The 18397-nt window shown below is 39.7% G+C and overlaps 1 protein-coding gene across 1 annotated transcript; it reads left to right on the top strand.

Moving 5' to 3' along the window:
• The first annotated feature begins 13029 nt into the window (after window positions 1-13029).
• LOC112005321 (uncharacterized) lies at window positions 13030-14178 on the top strand. The gene has a single exon (XM_024037570.1). It carries the CDS (start codon window positions 13030-13032, stop codon window positions 14176-14178), a length of 1149 nt encoding a protein of 382 aa, XP_023893338.1.
• The last annotated feature ends 4219 nt before the right edge of the window (window positions 14179-18397 follow it).

The raw sequence follows: 18397 nt of genomic DNA, 5'->3' as shown, positions 1-18397 counted from the left end.
AACAATAACGTCACCAATACGAGCATATCGTCGATTACAAGCTCGTATGATTCGAATACACATTAATTGTCGGGCCCGCTGTTATCCGCTACATTTAAGTGGGTTGAGGTTGAATCATAGCATTTTTTTATTTGCTCTTTCACTGCGAAGGGGCTAAGTAAAAAAAAATATTGTTTGCCAAACAATATAATTAGTAGGCACTGTTACAAAACTATATTTTTTTACTAATATCTCGAGTTTATAAGACTCAATTTAGGACATATAAATCGAGTCTTAAAGACTCGGTTTCAGTGTTCTTATCACGTTTGATTTGGTGTATTTTCCACGTGGCATCCACCTGGAAATCGAGTCTCTAAGAATCGATTTATAAACCAAAAAAAATTTAACTCTAACTCGCTTATGTACAAGCCATTCCAGAAATACCCAAAAATAAATTTAAGAAATCCTAGAAACACAACAATCCCAGCACAAGGAAACACATTCGCTATTTATTCAACAATGAAACTATTTTTCTGGGTTTTTCTATTTTGACTAAAAATTAAACTTGAAACCCAAATCAGATCAGAGAGAAAGAATCCGAGGAGACCCAGATCAGATAGAAGAGAGAGCTCACCTCACCTTGGCACTGGCTCTATTTGCTCCTTTCTTGTGCTTCGTGTTGTTGTGGGTGAGTTTTGAACTGAGTCGACTCATTAGAATCGCCCAGCTCCACCGGGTTTTTCCTTTGGCCAATACGGCGAGAACTCGATTTGTCGCGTCTCAGATCTAGCGATGTCGTCCTACAGAGGAGGAGGAGGAGAGCTTAGCTGATGACGACGAGGAAGAGGAATTGCAGCGGACTTGGCGGAGAGCTTCGACGAGCTTTGTGGAGTAGTTTCTTTGCTTCGATTCGGATCTCCATTTGATCATCTCAGGTTTTGGATCTGATTCTGGATCTCGCGTCTTGGTTTTTCTACGCTTTGTTCGCTTCAACTCTTCTTCTTCTATGTTGAAATTTGGGTTTGAGATCGTAGACTCCATTGAAGAAAACAATTTCACAATATACCTCGAATTCTTAAATTTTTTTTGGGTATTTCTGGGAATGGCTTGTACATGACTGAGACTTAAATTTTTTTAGCTTATAAATCGAGTCTTAGAGACTCGATTTCCAGGTGGACGCCACGTGGAAAATACGCCAAATTAAACGTGATCAGAACACTAAAACCGAGTCTTTAAGACTTGATTTATAAGCCCTAAATTGAGTATTTCAAACTCGAGATGTTAGTAAAAAATATAGTTTTGTAACAATACCTACTAATTATATTATTTGGCAAACAGGATTAATTCCCAATTTTGGCCAAGTTTCTGGGGACAAACCACAATTGCACCAAAATCCAATACCCAGAAACGTTGCCCAGCTCTATTGGGCATGTTTGTTCCCAAGTCAAAGAACACAATCTCTGTCATGCCTTCTTTTCCTGAATTATAAGCCTCCATTTCAAAGTCTCTTATTGATACTACCTGTCTTTTCCGTTTCAGGCTTTTGTGCAGGTTCAATGTCATTACCATGATTGTCTTAAATGGATGAAGTAAGAAGAAGAAAAGAGAAAAGTGCAGATTGAAGAAGAGAATTCTTGCAGAGATTGATTTTCTTGTAATTCAAGTCAAATGTAAGTTTGCAATGAGATCCTACAAAATAATAATAATAATAATAATAATATGGTTAGATTTAAACCTTGAGGTTGCATTTAATTAATGTCTACTGGTTACTCGTATACTCTTTTTCTCTCTTTTAAATAATAAGATTTTTTTAACAATAATTTATTCAATTAAATATATAATTATGTAAGTGTAGGGTTGGACACACCATTCTATGAGAAGGAAGGAATATACTTCCAGAGTACATAAAATTTTTCCTTAAAAGGACAAGTTACTGCACATACAAAGACATTGTGCAATGAAGTTATAGTAAGGGCATCATTTTTTTGAAACTCCATATAAGAGGAAACTAATTAAACACATGTATATATGTATATATAGGAGACTTTGAGATATATTCAGGCCATGCTATTCTCCATCTCCACCTTATAATAAGACTGTCACACTTTGGGACACAAAACACCACAAGCAGCAAGCATAATTCAGGGACATAATACACAGAACAAGTAGCACAATCTTCCTCTTGAAGCTCCAAATGATGTGGAACCTTACACAGTATGTTGGTTACCACCGTCACTGTCACTAATGCCGATTCCACAGCTTGAATTAATTTCACAATCGACTAGTTTAACAATGAGTACGACAATGAAGATCAGAATTGTCCCTCAAAGGGAGATCATGCATATTTAAAGAATTAAGCTTAATTTAACTTCATTCTAGGATGCGTATTTAGTGTTAGTTAAAATAAGGTAGCATGGTCTGAGTCTAAGGTGTTTCACAAATGTGAGGGCAAGGTTGCCTACGATTAAAGTATTAGGCCCAATCCCATTCTTGGACCCATTGTACTATCCCTTGTATAAATATGGGCCTAGTAATGGCTTTGTTTATGACTTTCTCAATCAAGCTTTTTGTTTTTGTTTTTTGTTTTTTTGAAATTGAATATTCATTTCATTCAAAGATAGGTACTACAACTAATACAAAGCTCAGGCTAGATAGAAAACAGCAAGGAAGAGTAACAAGACAAACCGCAAACAGAATAGACCACAAACTAATTCCCTTAGCTGAATTTATCTATACCAAGACGATTAGCTACAATATCTGGTGTTGTACCAGTCCAGCTCTTTAACTCCCCATCTCTCTGGCCTATTGAGCAAGTTCATGGGCTATTTTGTTACCATTCCTATTTATGTGTCTAGCCTCTGCCATCCTGAATTTGGACATTTCATGGATGATACTAGAAATGATGTGGCCAGTCATTCCTTTACACTCTTTGTCTTTTAGTGCCTGGATAGAGGATGCGTATTTAGTGTTAGTTAAAATAAGGTAGCATGGTTTGAGTCTAAGGTGTTTCACAGATGTGAGGGCAAGGCTGCCTACAATTAAAGTCTCAGGCCCAATCCATTCTTGGACCCACTGTACTTTCTCTTGTATAAATATGGGCCTAGTAATGGGCTTTATTTATGACTTCTCAATCAAGCTTTTTGATTTTTTTTTTTTTTTTTTTTTGAAACTGAATATTCATTTCATTCAAAGATAGGCAGTACAACTAATACAAAGCTCAGGCAAGACAGAAAACAGCAAGGAAGAGTAACAAGACAAACCGCAAACAGAATAGACCACAAACTAATTCCCTTAGCTAAATCTATCTATACCAAGAAGATTAGCTACAATATCTGGTGTTGTACCAGTCCAGCTTTTTAACTCCCCATCTCTCTTGGCCTGTTGAGCAAGTTCATGGGCTATCTTATTGCCATTCTTATTTATGTGTCTAGCCTCTGCCATCCTGAATTTGGATATTTCAAGGATGATACCAGAAATGATGTGGCCAGTCATTCCTTTACACTCTTTTTCTTTTATTGCCTGGATAATTTGCAGAGAATTTCCTTCAAAAATGACATTCTCCAAGCCTAGTTCAAGAGCTAGGATAGCACCTTTTTCCATGGCTAATGCTTTTGTTTCCTCTACTGCAAATTTCCCAGATAGAGGCATGCTCACAGCTGTAACAATCTAACTCTCCCAATCCCAAATGACAACACCAACTCCAAAATGACCATCCTCAGTTGGGATTGCTCCATCCACATTTATGAGTAAAATACCTTTTGTTGGAGGCCTCCATTCTCTTATCTCCTTCTCTTTCCTTGTTGCTAAAATATTATTTGCAATCTTAAAATCTTCCACCATTCTGACTGCTATCTCCCACACCTAATCTGCTATTGTTTTGCTAGCTTCAAAAACTAATTGGTTTCTGTGGTACCAAATCGCCCAAGCAACTCCAAAAAAATTTTCCAAATCGCATTGAGTTCCCTGGTTTATTATTGTGAGAGCTAGATCAAATATATCACACTTGCTCTCTAAATTTTTCACAGGCCATCACTCTGCTTTGACCAAACTGCCTCGGCTAGCTCACACTTTAGTATGGCATGCTCTACAACTTCTTATTCATTCTTGCAGATGGAGCATAGGACATTAACTTGGATTCCTCTTCGATTTAAATTAACCGTGGTGGGTATTGAATTCATGCACAAATGCCAAGCAAAAATACGGATTTTTTTTTTGAATATTCAATTGCCATATCCTTTTCCATAGAGGGGCACATACATCTCCCCTTGGAGTCTCACCTTGTATGTCTGAATCCAGCATTTTCTTGGCGCCATAATTGCACTCTTCATAGAGAAAATTCTTTTTTATTACCCACCCAAATTGTGGAGTCTTCCAAGAGGTGATGGCTTATGAGGATATTAAGAATGGTTTCCACCTTAAAGGGTAAGAAGATTTCAACCAACCTGTCTCTTTTCCACCTTTTTGTGTCTTCATCTATGAGAGATGATACCATTGGAAAATCCCAAATTCTTTTGGAGGAGATATGACCCTATAAGTCGCAGGAGTTGGCAGCCATTTATTATCCCAAATGTGTATTAGTTTACCATTCCCACTCTCCACCTAGTATCTTGCTTAAGCATCTCCAAGCTTTTGTGAATACTTTTCCAAGCATAAGATGGGTTGTTTCAATACTAGCCCCAAGAACATCGCAGTTTGGAAATTATTTTGCTTTATACAACGGGCCATTAAGGATGATGGTTCTTCAAGCATTCACCACCCTTGCTATGCAAGTATAGCAAGGCTAAAAACTTGGAGATCTCTAAAACCCATGCCTCCTTCCCTTTTTGCTCTGCACATTTTTTACTAGCTTACCCAAGCAATCTTGGATTCTTGATGCTTTTGTCCCTACCAAAAATCCCTCATCATTCCTTCAATGTCATCACAAAGACTCTTTGGAAGCAAAAAGCACCCCATTGTATATGTTGGCACTGCCTGAGCCACAGCTTCTATTAGGATTTCCCTACCTCCAATAAATAATAATTTCTCCTCCACCCATTAGCTTCTTCCCAACCTCTCCTTATTTCATTAAAAACTTGTTTCTTGGATCTGCCAATCATGGAAAGAAGCCCAGGTATTTCTTTGGTTGGGTATCCTGCACTGAGCCAAGAATATCCTCCACCTCTTCTCTTTTCTCTTCCTTTGTATTTCGGCTAAAGAACACTGATGATTTATCTGTGTTAATCTTCTATCCTTAAGCCTCTTCATACTTTTGAAGGATTCTTAGTAATTCCCTGCTTTCTTGCCCACTAGCTTTGCAATATAGGATGCTATCATCGGCAAAAAGGAGATGGGTAATAGTTGGGCAGTTTCTGCAAATCGAGATTCCAGAGAGTCTTTTGTTTCTAGTTGCTTCCAAAATTAAACTTGTAAAACCTTTTGAACAAAGGAGAAATAAGTATTAGCATATTGAGTCTTCTTGGCGTAAACCCCTTGTGGGGGTGATACAACCTTGGGCAACCCCATTAATAAGCACAGGGTAAGACACTGTAGTTATGCAATTCATAATCAAGCTAATCCATTTTTCATTAAAGCCCATTCTTTCCATGACTTTCTTTAAAAAACTCCATTCTACCCGGTCATAGGCTTTACTCATGTCAAGCTTAACGGCCATATGACTTTCTTTTCCTTCCTTCATTTTTAGCTGTCATCAAGGAAGCAATACCAAATAAAGTTAATTCCCCATTTTGGCTCCAAAAACTTGTTGAACTAGAGAGCACGCTGATAAGGCCCAAGGATTTGTCTGTGGTTTCAATGAAGTCAAGTTGATGTGATGGGATAACAAGGGCGGCTGTTGCAAATGAGCTTTATAATAAAGCTTAAATTAATTTGGGCTAGGATTGGGCCTATGAGGCTACGAGGGAAGGCAATTCAGGAATTGTGGAAATTGGGCCTAGAAAGTGCATCTTGGCTTTGTTTCAAAATTTTTATTTTTAATTTTTAGCCCAAAACGATAGACTGTATTTATAATGAATCGGGGTTTACTATGGGGAGGAGAAAAGGTATGTTCTCAAGCCGAACTGAAGGTTTCTTTGTCTCCTTAGCACACAGCTAATTCTTGAGTCACCTTAATACAATATCTAGGAATCTGTTGGAATATTCAATATGATATCTCCAGAGGGCAATTACCCTTAAACGAATTTGATTTATTACTTTTTAGTATTCAATGTCAACCTTATACTCTTGAGAGAGAGAGAGGGAGTTATTGGCACAGTGTGTGCTTTTAATGGAACTTGCAGCTAGTTTGTATTGTGGTTGTCATATTTCACATTTGCTGCCATTATTTTTTTTTTCTTTTTTAATTATTTTTTATAATAATTTGATAGTCAGTTACAACGGAAGAGGGATAATTTGAACCTTGAATAATTTTGCTAAAAAACACCAAAAAGTGCAAAAGTTAACCTACAAAAATCTTGGATGCTACTTCCTTTTTTGTGTGCGTGGGTGTGTAAAATTTAATGTTTAATTCTTAAAAAGTGATCATATCTGTAAACCAAAAAATCACATAGTTTTACAAAAAGTCAACATATTACAGAAATGAAAATTTTAATCTGTAAACCAATTGGACTAAAATTCCTCTAACTCAATGTGGTGATTGATAAAATTATTCACGTGGGCATCTAATTACATTACCTATTTAACGAGTCTTATGACATGTTTACATAATTCAAATAGATGTTTTATCAATTAACATATAGGGTCCGTTTGGATACAACAGAAAATTGAAAACTGGAAAACACTGTAGCAAAATAATTTTTAAATGTGTGAATAGTACCGTGAGACTCATTTTTAATGAAAAAGTTATTGAAAAGTGAAATTTGTGGGTTCGTGAATAGTGCACATTATGTACTATTCATGGGAAAAGTCGAACATTCCGGCTCCCAAAAAAAAAAAAAAAAAAGCTAAAATGCAAACGTGCGTTTCAGCTGTTTCAACCCAATCCAAACGGGTACATAATGAGACTAAAAGTAAATATGCGTGCCAATCTCATTATCATGACCCAATTCCAAATGAGAGATTTAGAAAAATGAGCTGTTATAAGGCACTAAACTTAGCATAAAACAAATACGACAACAATTTGAAACTTGTAAATTTTGAGGCACTAACCTCTAAAATTGGAATATAACATAACTCAATATCCAAATATAATACACCAAACCATCATCACAACATTTAAATATCAAATCTCTCAACAATTCATCAAACTAAAATATGAGAAAATAAAGACTTCAAATACATTATCGTGTAGTCACATGGTTACCAAGTTTACAACCATAAAAAACCACAACAAAGCAAATTTTATTACATAGTTCTCTAGCACATGCTCTTCAGTTCATAGCTCCAATGGTCACCAATTTTTTGCCTTAAGAAAGTCTACTGCACTAATCTAAAAAGAGAGGGGAAAAGGGAGGGTGAGCTAATAGTTGAATAAGAGATTATATCACATGATATTGTTAAGTGAAAATGTACATTATAATGGACAATGTATTAAATTTTACAAAACATGTATCAATAGTATGAAAGTAATTCAGTAGAAACTGTAAAACCTATTTTGGAAATGAACATTTAATAGTATAGTGAAAAACATATAACTTGTTAAATAAACAATTGCTCTCTTAAAAGATTTACCCAATTTCAATAAGAACATCGCTTCATCATTGAGTAAACTACTTATAATAACAGATAAAAATACACTTAATAATAATTTATTTTTTTCACATCCAATTTGTCAATAACAATAAACAATAATTAGTATATACAATATCAGCTAAACTAAGACATTCTTTAACAATCAGCAAGTGGATCCCATGAGAAACAATAACATCAGAGTGGTAAACTATAGCAATGGCTCCAAAGGCCAAATAAAAATAATGGTTTCAAAGAGCAAACATTAACAATGCATCACACCATGTGTGTGTTTGGCATGATTAATTTTGTCAGTTTATTTTACTATTCAGCTTATTTTTGCTACTATTTATAGATCCCACTGGACTTTTTAGTACCATTCATGGGTCTCACTGTACTATTTCAGCTAACTTTTACCTTTATTTATAGTACTTTCAGCAAAAAAATTTCAGTTTCAGCAAAATAAACGAATCCTAAATAGACCCCATAATTAGTAATATTTCATAAGATCAACTCTCAGCCTTGTGTTGGCAAAGATTACAAATAGTCTAGCTGATTATTTGAAAATGTTTTATTTTTGTTTAACTATATCATAAAATATTATACTTCATATATATCTTGAGAGGAATCATTATCTACCACTTCAAATTGATGAACAATTTTTGTGTCAAAAACTCCAAACAGTATCAACTAGAGCCTAATATAGGAATAGATGACTTAGTGAAAATAAACATGCCAATATCTATTTATATCTAAGTGAATATGCGGCAATAAGAACAAGATAAGGATTCAATTATTGATAAGTACTTGGTTTGACACTTTAAATTTTTTGCGTAACTTTTTAAATCCATTAAGATAGCTGTCAAAGGTATAACATGGTAGTACTTACATTTCATATCAATTCTATCAAAACTCAACCATATTGATCACCTTGTTGTTCCAAACAAAGTTGTTAGGGTTTTAGACCCTAGTTGTCTCAAATTTAATCAACTGTTAATCAAATAATCAATTATATTAATTATGCAATAGATCTGATTTAAATAAACATCACATGCACATTCACAAATCACATGAACACCAAGAATGATAATCCAGGAAAACTTTTGAAACTGTGATTTCAAAGTAAACAACCTGAGGAGGATTTAACCTAAACAATCCTCAAGGCAACATTTCACTAATAGAATCAAATTTTGTACAATAGACTTAACCCCAAATCTATTGTTACCTTGTTTAGTACTTACTGGCGTGACCACATGTAGCTCTGAATTCACAGACTCTTCTACTATGAAACTGTTGCACACAAACGCTCCTATTTGTGACTCTGAAATCTCTGCTCAAAGATTTGAATTAGCAACACAGACTTTCCAATTTGTGACTTTGAGATCTCCACTCAAAGATTTAGATTAGCAACTGTGGTTAACTGAATGTAGTAGCTTTGCTTTATGATTGGATAGTTGTTAACACAAGGTCTCCAGTTGTAGCTTTAAAAGGGTTTGGAAAACCTATAGATCTATGTACAAAACACTCCCCTCTTGAATGTGTAAAAACGTGCTCTAGGATTTGTATTTATATATACTTAAGTTCCATTAAAACCCTAGATCCAATGGCTGAGAGAAAAGCTAAATATGAAATTTGGCTTGATTCTCGATTGATTGAGATGTGCATTTCAATTAGTCGAAATAAGTAACACTTATCTACACATGCTTTTCTGATTTCTTTGAGTCTTCATCTATGTTGAACTTCATTTGTCTTGTTTAACTAGATATTCCTAAAATAAACTACTAGACAAACTAAGTTCTAAAGGTTACAATTTGTTCATGGTTGCCAATATAAAAATATGGACTTTACAAGAGTACATAGGAGAAACCCACAAAACTAGAGAAGGAAAGAAACCAACATAGGGAAGCTCACTGCTACTGCAACCAAATTACAAATCTAACTACAAAACTGAACAAGCCAAAGCAAGTAGCAAAGTAAAAATGTACTAACAACTAAACAACATATCTATACAACATTCGAACTAGCACTTGAGTGCAACTACACATGGACAACACAATAACACTTTGGCAAAACACAACATAGGAGATCTAGGATCAAACTAAAATACCATTTGGATCAATCCCCCAATTACAACAGATGGTAGCATTTAAAACTGACTTCTTGAACTTGGTTTGAAACCTGAACCTAGCTTTGACATCCTTAATGATGCTTCTCTTGAGCTACTCTTCAGTCCAAATTTTATCTTCATGAACTATGGCATTTCTTTGTAGCTAAATGTGGTAGGTCATTTGGTACCAAGAAAGTTTGCAGGCTATTACTCTTCCCTTTTAACTTTCTAGCCCTAAGCAATCTAGTCCTCCTACACAAACTGAGCATTAGAAACTAGACACAATTTCATCACATCATCCTAAACTCTTCTAGTGAAAGAAATTCAAAGAAGAAAGATGATCAATATTTTCAAGACAATTTTTACAAAAAAAACACATAAGCTATCACCCAAATACCTCACTTGGCCATTCTATCTTGTTGTTTATACCTAACCAACCAATAAACGAATGTTTTGAGATAGTTAAATGGAACCAAAGCAAATTTCTAAAAGATTTACATCATGGCATTAATAAATTTACAGCCTAAACCATCAAATATCAGTAACGAAACACATTATGGGTCTCTAAATAAAGTTCTTGTAGAGTTTGATTAATTACTCCAATATCTTTTTAATGATGTTGCCTGGACTTGAAAGTTTTTAAGCCTAGAACCAAACACTATGGGAACCAATAATTTCCTCACTACTTTGGCTTTAAAATTAAAATAACTAGAAATTTCAAAAAATTAAGAATTAACTCAATTTAGCCAAATTTTGTGTCAAAATTCCATGTCAATCTCAAGTCATCAAGTCGGTATACCCAAATCTGTCAGAAACAAGGTTACAAAAACTTTTCAATTTTTTATAAAATTTCTTTGAAATTGTCCAACGTAGAAAATTCACTAGTAACCTAGCCCTTAATTCATTAATGTTTCATGATTTAATTAACCTCCCAAATCAATTGCCCAATAATCCAATTAAAATCCCCTATTCAATTGGGCATTTGTTACTTATCAAATCCTAAGTACCCGATTGTTTCTAATCCCAAATTCTCTCACAATTTCAAGATAAATCCCTTAAGCGATCTACAACAATAGCAAATAATAATAAATCCATAAAAATGGTATTCAATGGTCAAAGATCAATTCAATTTTACCCTGAAACTTGGAGAGGCTCGAACCCTGGGGAGAAATTTCTTTGAATTCTGGTGAGACAATTGGAGTTGAGGAGTGGCTAGGCCTGACAGCTAGAAGGGTGCAAGACGACTAAAAGATGAGGAAGATGAAAAACTTTTATTAATTTTTTTTTTTAATTTGAAACCTTTTGGAGGAAAATGAAACTAAAAGGAAGAGAGCTTGCATATCTCAAATTACATAACTCTTTGGGATGAATAAGAATAAATTTTATACAACATAACAAAACAAACACAATACGCACACTAGAGAAAGCCATCAGAAAGCACAACAAAGGTCTCCATTGACAAGATCAAGAGCAAGGCCCATTTCTAGGCCCATAGAACTCACTACCAGCATTAAAATGCAATACTTTAGTCCAGTTTGCACAAGCCCTAAATCACCTCCCATTTTTGCCCCAATCCTAGCCCAAATTTAATTCAGGCTTAATAATATGACAAAATCCAGCAACTAGCTTACATAAATCTTAACCTCAAAAATATTCTTTTGGGGTCTACTTTAAAAAAAGAAAAACCAAAACCTTTTGCAGATAAAAATTAATAATTTCTTCTTTAAAAAAAAATACAATCCGGGATAGAACTTTACCAATTTAGATCAATTCAAATGGATTGTGCATAGAATTGAATAATAATCAAATAATATATGTTTGCGCACATTCATGATAAAAGCGATACTTATACAAAGAATTAAGTCACACTCTCTTGAAGATAACTAAGTTTTATAACTAAAACCATTACAAAAAAGTACTGTAAATGTTTTTGGAGAAATTTACTGTACAGCCCCGAGATGACCAGGCCCATTTGGGCCTTGAGTTCAAACACGAATGCTACGGCCCATTGTTCCCATTTCCTTTTCTTTTTCTGGGATCCCACCCTAAAGCCCACACAGGGTGTAGGCCCAGGTTTTACCACTTAGTGTCTGCTCGGGAAACTATTGCCGGACAACATAGGCAAGATAATTGCCGAGCATCCCACCATGACCGTGACCGGCAATACCCTGAAGCGTTTCTGCCGGTCATACTCGCTGAAGTAGGAATCAAGTTCCAAAGCCACCTTCACCTCACCACACCCCACTCCCACCTAACCAGCCACTTATAACTGATGACATTGGACCTCTCATTGCACTAATTGCAAAAACAATCATAACACCCCACTAATCAGAGTACTATAAATAAGAGAGGTTGGAGAGTGGATGGGGGGTTGAAGAATCTTGAGAGGAAGAGAGAGAGGGCGAGAGGAAAAAGATAGCCAAGTCGAGAGAGAAAAGTGATCTCATTGGGCCTCTGTGCCATGAACCACCCATTGTAGGAAATCCTTTACCCACTTCTCAAATAAGTTGTGAGCCCAGGTGAGGCGCGGTCCATTTGCACCTCATTTGGCCCGCACAATTGGCGCCATCTGTGGGGATCTCCTATAAAGCAGTGGTTCCGCTAAGACTCGTACGTAAGAAAATGTCTGGAAGTAATGCCGAAAGTGGCTTGGCAGGATCTTCTCGGGGATCCTCCTGGCGGGAACAGAGGCAGAAGAGATGTGAATACCAAGCTTACGAGCAATTGGAAGAACAGTCCGGCCTTGGAGAAGGGTCATATCAAACACAGAGAACATTGTCCAATGCTTCAGGGTGTAGGCAGTTTGATGAGAGGGACGAGGAGCTTGAACGGCTACGCAGGTTAGTACGAGACTTGGAGTTGGAAGCAAGAAACGAGCGCCGCAGAATGGATCAAGACAACCAAGGGAGAAGGCCTGACGCCGGGGAAGAACAACACGGAATGGGATTGTATCAATCAAGATCCCACCACCACCAGGAGCGTTCACATTCGAGAGAGTCCCAGCAGCACTGAGACTGTTCACATTCAAGGGAATCTCGCTGAAGAAAAAATCGCTCTCATTCGCGGGAGTATGAAGATTGGGGCTCGGACTCTCCAGAGGAGAGACGGCCCCAGAATGCGGCCATGGATGCGATGAGCCATGCACTGCAAAGGGCAGCTCGATCCCCGTTCTCAACAGACATTGAGCGGGCACCAATGCGGACAGATTTACGCGCCCACCTTTCAATTCGTATGATGGGAAAACGGACTTGGTGGAGCACGTCAGCCACTATATCCAAATGATGTCTCTGCATACCCGCAATGACGCTCTGATGTGCAAGGTTTTTCCCTCCAGCCTTGGTCCCACAGCTTTAAGATGGTTCAACGGGTTGCGTAAGGGCTCCATCCACAATTTCGCAGAGCTGATACAAGAGTTTGGGACCCGGTTCGTAACATGTAGCCGGGAGCCTCAACCGATAGACGCACTGCTATCCATGAAGATAAGGGCAGGGGAAACCCTTCGTAATTATGCTAGTCGATACTGGGAGCTCTACAATGAGATTGGCAGAGGGAACGAGAAGATTGCTGTAAGTACTTTTAGAATGGGATTGCCCGAGGAGTCAGGGCTAAGGGAGTCGTTAACTAAGAAACCTCCCGAGGATATGAGGCAGCTAATGAGGCGTATTGAAGAGTATAAACGGCTGGAAGATGACAGGATACAAAGTAAAGGCAAGGCGCAGATGACAGATCGTCCTCGGCAGAGTGGTTTTCAATCGAGGGCATGGGGGAATTTGAGAATTCAAGAACCAGAAGCACCGGTAGGGGAGGTAAACATGATGTTCAAGGAGCCTGTGCACAAAATCATGGATAAGATTAAACATGAACCATATTTTAGGTGGCCAAACCGGATGGGTGGAAACCCCTCTAGGAGAAATCCGAACCTAGACTGCACCTACCATAAAGACAAGGGACATACCACCGAGCAATGCCGAGTGTTGAGGGATCATCCCAGGCAGCTGGCTAAGGCTGGGCATCTAAAGGAGTTTGTGATGGATGCCAGGAATCGAGGAGCAGGGCAGGGCGTACCACAGAGAGGGAATCCCCTTCCACCCCTTCTAGGGGTAATTGACGTTATCCACATTGCCCCGAAGGGCCTCACTACGGCAAGGGGGAAAGAGGTGTTGACAGTAGTGTCAGTAGAAGGAAGTTCGGGCATGCAGCCTCCCACAAAGAAGATAAGACTCACCCGAGAGCCAATTGCTTTCAACGATAGCGATTTGGAAGGAACAATTCAGTCGCACGATGACGCATTGATAGTCACGGCCAGGATAGACGGCTTCGTTGTGAAGAGAATAATGATAGACCAGGGAAGTGGGGCTGAGGTTATGTACCTAGACCTCTTCAAGGGGCTCGGGTTGAGGAACGAGGATCTTTCGAAGCATTTTTATTGATTCCGTTCCGTTCCGGCCGGAATTTTTCGTACCGGTATGGAAACCGGTACCGGAATACCCCACGTTCCACCTCAGGTCAAATTTCGGTCCGTTCCGATCCATTCCGGTCAATTCCAGCCAATTTCGGCCGAGATGCAAATTTCGGTCGGTACCGAATTTGGCCTATTATTAAAAATAAAAATAAAAAAAGAGATAGAGAGTAAAGGTCCAATGGGTGCTGGTAGTTCTTGGGAGTTCTTTTGATGATGAATTTGATCCTTCTCTCGTGGATGATGATGAGGAGGAGGAGTAAATCTTGTATTTTTTAATATTTAGTTATTGTCTTGTAAATCTTCTTATTGTGTGATGTTAAATTGATGTTATATTGATGTTTAAGACTTAAGAGTTAAGACTAAATGATTTGTATTATTTGATATTTAGTTATTTATTTATTAGAATTGACAATTTTATGTTCAACATGAATATATATAAATTATTTTTTAAGAACCCCGAAACACCCTGAAACGGTATGCTGAAATTGGCCGGTACCAAAATATTCCATTCCACTGGACAAACCGAAACGGGGTCCGAAACGGTATTAATAAAAATGTTTCAAATTATAGCATACCCTTGGTTGGGTTCAACGGTAAAGTGGTAGTTCCCGAGGGGCAGATCTCTCTGCCCGTGAATATGGAAGGCAAGGAGGTAGTGGTGTCGTTCATAGTAGTTGCTTCCTTCTCCCCGTACACAGCCACACTGGGAAGGCCGTGGATCCATGCAATGGGGGCTGTCCCGTCCACTCTGCACATAAGAGTCAAGTTCCCCACCGAACAAGGTATCACCGTGGTACGAGGGAGCCAACAGGCGGCCAGACAATGTTTAGTCGCACTAGTCAGTTGGAAGAAAGATCGGACCGACCATGAGGAGAAAGCCGAGTAGAAGTACCTGTCACCGGGAATTCCTTTATAGCAATTACAGAGTTCACAAGAGGAGAAGGGGACTGGGTGTGCCGAGAATATGGTCAAGGTAAAAGTATTACCAGACTTGGACAAGTACTTTCAAATAGGAGAAAGCATGAAGGATCAGGACAAGGTGGAGATATTATTACTCCTCGTACAAAATGTGGACGTGTTCGCTTGGAGCCCATACGATGTGCCTAGAATGGATCCCGAATTCATCGTTCACAGACTTAATGTAGACCCCACTTTCCCTCCTAAGAAGTAGAGGCCGAGAAGGTCAGCTAAGGAACACGTTGAAGCGGTAAAGGCAGAAGTCCAAAGGTTGGAGGAGGCCGGGGCAATAAGGGAGATCTATTTCCCGGAATGGTTAGCAAAAACCGTGGTAGTGAGGAAGAAAAACGGCAAGTGGAGGGTCTGCGTGGATTTCACAGATTTGAATCGAGCATGTCCGAAAGACCCGTTTCCCATGCCAAAGATCGACCAGTTAGTAGACGCCACATTCCGGCACACGAGGATGAGTTTTTTGGACGCTTTTCAAGGGTATCACCAGATTGCGTTGGCTCCCGAGGATCAGGAAAAGACAGTGTTCATATCACCGGGGGCTAACTATCACTACACTATGATGCTCTTCGAGTTGAAAAACGCCGGAGCCACCTATCAGCGGATGATGACGAGAATGTTCCGAGATAAGATAGGACAGACCGTTGAAGTGTATATTGACGACATGGTGGTGAAAAGCAGGAGGTGCAGTATGTGGAAGACCTCAGAGGGGTGTTTGAGGTACTTCGGCAACATAGGTTACGCCTGAATGCCGAGAAGTGTGCTTTTGGAGTGGGGGCTGGTAAATTTCTGGATATTTAATCACTAACCAAGAAATAGAAGTCAATCCAGACCAGATAGATGCCGTGAAGCGACTGAAGCCGCCGAGCAATCCAAAGGAGGTGCAAGTGTTAACAGGGATGCTAGCCGCCCTTAACTGGTTCATCTCCAAATTTGCCGATCGCTGCAGACCGTTCTATCAACTTCTGAAGAAATGGAAAGGGTTTCAATGGGACGAAGAATGTGATAATCAGGATTTGAAGAACTATTTGGTGCAAGCGCCTATGTTGACCGCCCCGGAGCTCGAGGAGGACTTGCTCATGTACTTGTCAATGTCCGATCACGCTGTCAGTGCCGTATTACTCAGTGATTGAGGAATTCAACAACCCGTATATTACATCAGCAAGACTTTAGTTGATGCCGAGACAAGGTACCTGCCCCTAGAAAAGCTGGTGCTAGCCTTGATACACGCCATGAGAAGGTTGCCGCATTATTTTCAAGCTCATACGGTGTATGTCCTGACAGAGTATCCCCTGCAATCGTTGTTGAGGAGGTCAGACTTCACGGGCCGGATAGCCAGATGGGCGATTTGTCTGGGCTCTTTCGATATACGGTACCGGCCACAGAGTTTGGTGAAAGGCCAGGTCCTCGCAGATTTTATTGCCGAGTTTTCTCCCAAGATCGACGAGGGAATGGTGTGTCATGTGGAAGCTCGCCAGTGGAAAGTATTCGTAGTGGCACGTCAAACGCTTTGGGGGCCTGGAGCAGGGATCGTTATTATCACGCCGGAGGGAATAAGGTTGGAGCACTCTTTTAGGCTGGGGTTCAGAGCCTCTAAAAACGAAGCCGAATACGAAGCCTTCCTCGTCGGATTGAGGGTTGTCTCGGAGATGGGGGCTAGGGAGGTAGAAATACATTCGGATTCTCAGTTGGTTATGTGCCAAGTGCAGGGAACATTTGAAGCTCAGGATCCTCGGATGAAAGCATACTTACAATTAGCAAGGGAGCCTATGAACAAGTTTAGCACCGTGAAGGTGTCCCAAGTAGGCCGGACGTAGAACAGACATGTTGATTCCTTGGCCACGTTAGCGTCGTCAGTAACGGAAGAGGTTCCTCGGCTGATTAAAGTGGAGCTGATAGCAGTGCCAAGTATCTTTATGACAGATTGCATTAACGTCACCAAGGTTGGCATCGCCATGATTACGATGCTCAGTCCGTGCTGGATGGACCAAATCATTGATATCCTCTCCGAGGATCGAGTCCCAAGCGATGAAAAAGAGGCCAACAAGGTTCGCTGCACAGCACCCAGGTACTGGTTATCGGTAGACGGCAAGCTATATCGAAGATCTTTTGGGGGGCCATATCTTTTATGTTTGCACCCAGAGAAGATGGGCGAGCTTCTGGTCGAGTTGCACGAGGGAGTTTGTGGCAGTCATGTAGGGGGGGCGTTCATTGGCTCACCGAGCAATGACTCTGGGGTTTTGGTGGTCACAGATGCAGAAGGATGCCGCCGAGTACGTAAGGAAGTGCGAACAGTGTAAAAAACACGCCCCATTAATCCATCAGCCAGCAGGGCATCTGAACTCGGTAAGCGGTCCATGGCCCTTCGCGCAGTAGGGGCTAGATATCCTCGGCCCGTTTCCCCAAGCAACAGGTAACCGAAGGTTTATATTGGTGGCCGTTGACTACTTCACGAAGTGGGCGGAAGCAGAGGCTTTGGCCAATATTCGGGACGTGGACGTCAAGAAGTTTGTGTGGAGGAACATAGTTATGAGGTTTGGGGTTCCAAAGTCGCTAATATCTGACAACGGACTGTAGTTCGATAGCAAAGCTTTTTGTGCCTTTTGTAGTGATCTTAGCATCAAAAACAGGTATTCAACGCCAGCCTATCCGCAAAGCAACGGTCAAGCCGAAGCCACCAACAAAGTGATCCTGAGTTGGCTAAAGAAAAGATTGGACAGGGCGAAAGGTAGATGGGCTGAGGAGCTACCAAGCGTTTTGTGGGCATACCGAACAACTCCAAGAAGATCAACCGGTGAGACTCCATTTTCCTTGACGTACGGAGTGGAAGCAGTGATACCAGCTAAGGTAAACCTTTGCAACGCACGAGTAAAGGGTTTCGACCACACCCAAAATAGTGAGCTGATGAGGGGATGCTTGGACTGGATAGAAGAGTGTCGAGAATCAGCTACCATACGATTGGCCGATTATCAGCAAAAGCTTGCTCGGCGTTACAACCGATGCATAAAAACAAAAGAGTTCAGTGCCGGAGACTTGGTGCTAAGGAAAGCAGTGGGGAACATGCGAGATATGAACTCCAAGAAGCTAGCCTAGACATGGGAAGGGCCCTACCCAGTTACTGCAATCGCTGGCTCAGGGGCGTATTACTTAGTGGACTTGGATGAGGGGCCATTACCTCGGCCGTGGAATGTACATAATCTTAAGAAATTTTACCACTGATC

Source organism: Quercus suber, unplaced genomic scaffold (genome assembly GCF_002906115.3).
Source record: "Quercus suber isolate HL8 unplaced genomic scaffold, Cork oak 2.0 scaffold_18, whole genome shotgun sequence".
NCBI lineage: Eukaryota > Viridiplantae > Streptophyta > Magnoliopsida > Fagales > Fagaceae > Quercus > Quercus suber.
The sequence above is the reverse complement of the archived record's forward strand: the minus strand, read 5'-3'. Positions and strand labels throughout refer to the sequence as shown.

Coding starts and splice junctions, on each gene's coding strand:
- LOC112005321 (XM_024037570.1), top strand. CDS start 13,030: ATGTCTCTGCATACCCGCAATGACGCTCTGATGTGCAAGGTTTTTCCC.